At 67.7% G+C, this 248-nt stretch overlaps 1 protein-coding gene across 1 annotated transcript; it reads left to right on the top strand.

The window, feature by feature from the left end:
- Positions 1–5: 5 nt before the first annotated feature.
- Positions 6–245, top strand: LOC104515840 (serum amyloid P-component-like; the record flags this gene model as incomplete). The annotated part of the gene is made up of 1 exon (XM_010159967.1): positions 6–245. A coding segment is annotated over one exon (240 nt), but the record flags the coding sequence as incomplete, so codon positions are not given.
- Between the last annotated feature and the right edge of the window lie 3 nt (positions 246–248).

The raw sequence follows: 248 nt of genomic DNA, 5'->3' as shown, positions 1-248 counted from the left end.
AGACCGGCAAGTCCCACGTGCTGGTGAGGGTGAAGCCGGAGCAGCCCCTGCGGAACTTCACCATGTGCCTGCGGTCCTACTCCGACCTCGCCCGCCCCCACGGCCTCTTCTCCTACGCCACCAAGGCGCAGGACAACGACATCCTCCTCTTCAAGCCCAAGCCCGGCGAGTACCGCTTCTACGTGGGGGGCAGGTTCGTCACCTTCCGCGTCCCCGAGGGCCGCGGGGACTGGGAACACGTCTGCGCC

The sequence above is a fragment of the Eurypyga helias genome, unplaced genomic scaffold (genome assembly GCF_000690775.1).
Source record: "Eurypyga helias isolate BGI_N326 unplaced genomic scaffold, ASM69077v1 C14934254, whole genome shotgun sequence".
Taxonomy (NCBI): domain Eukaryota; kingdom Metazoa; phylum Chordata; class Aves; order Eurypygiformes; family Eurypygidae; genus Eurypyga; species Eurypyga helias.
The sequence above is the reverse complement of the archived record's forward strand: the minus strand, read 5'-3'. Positions and strand labels throughout refer to the sequence as shown.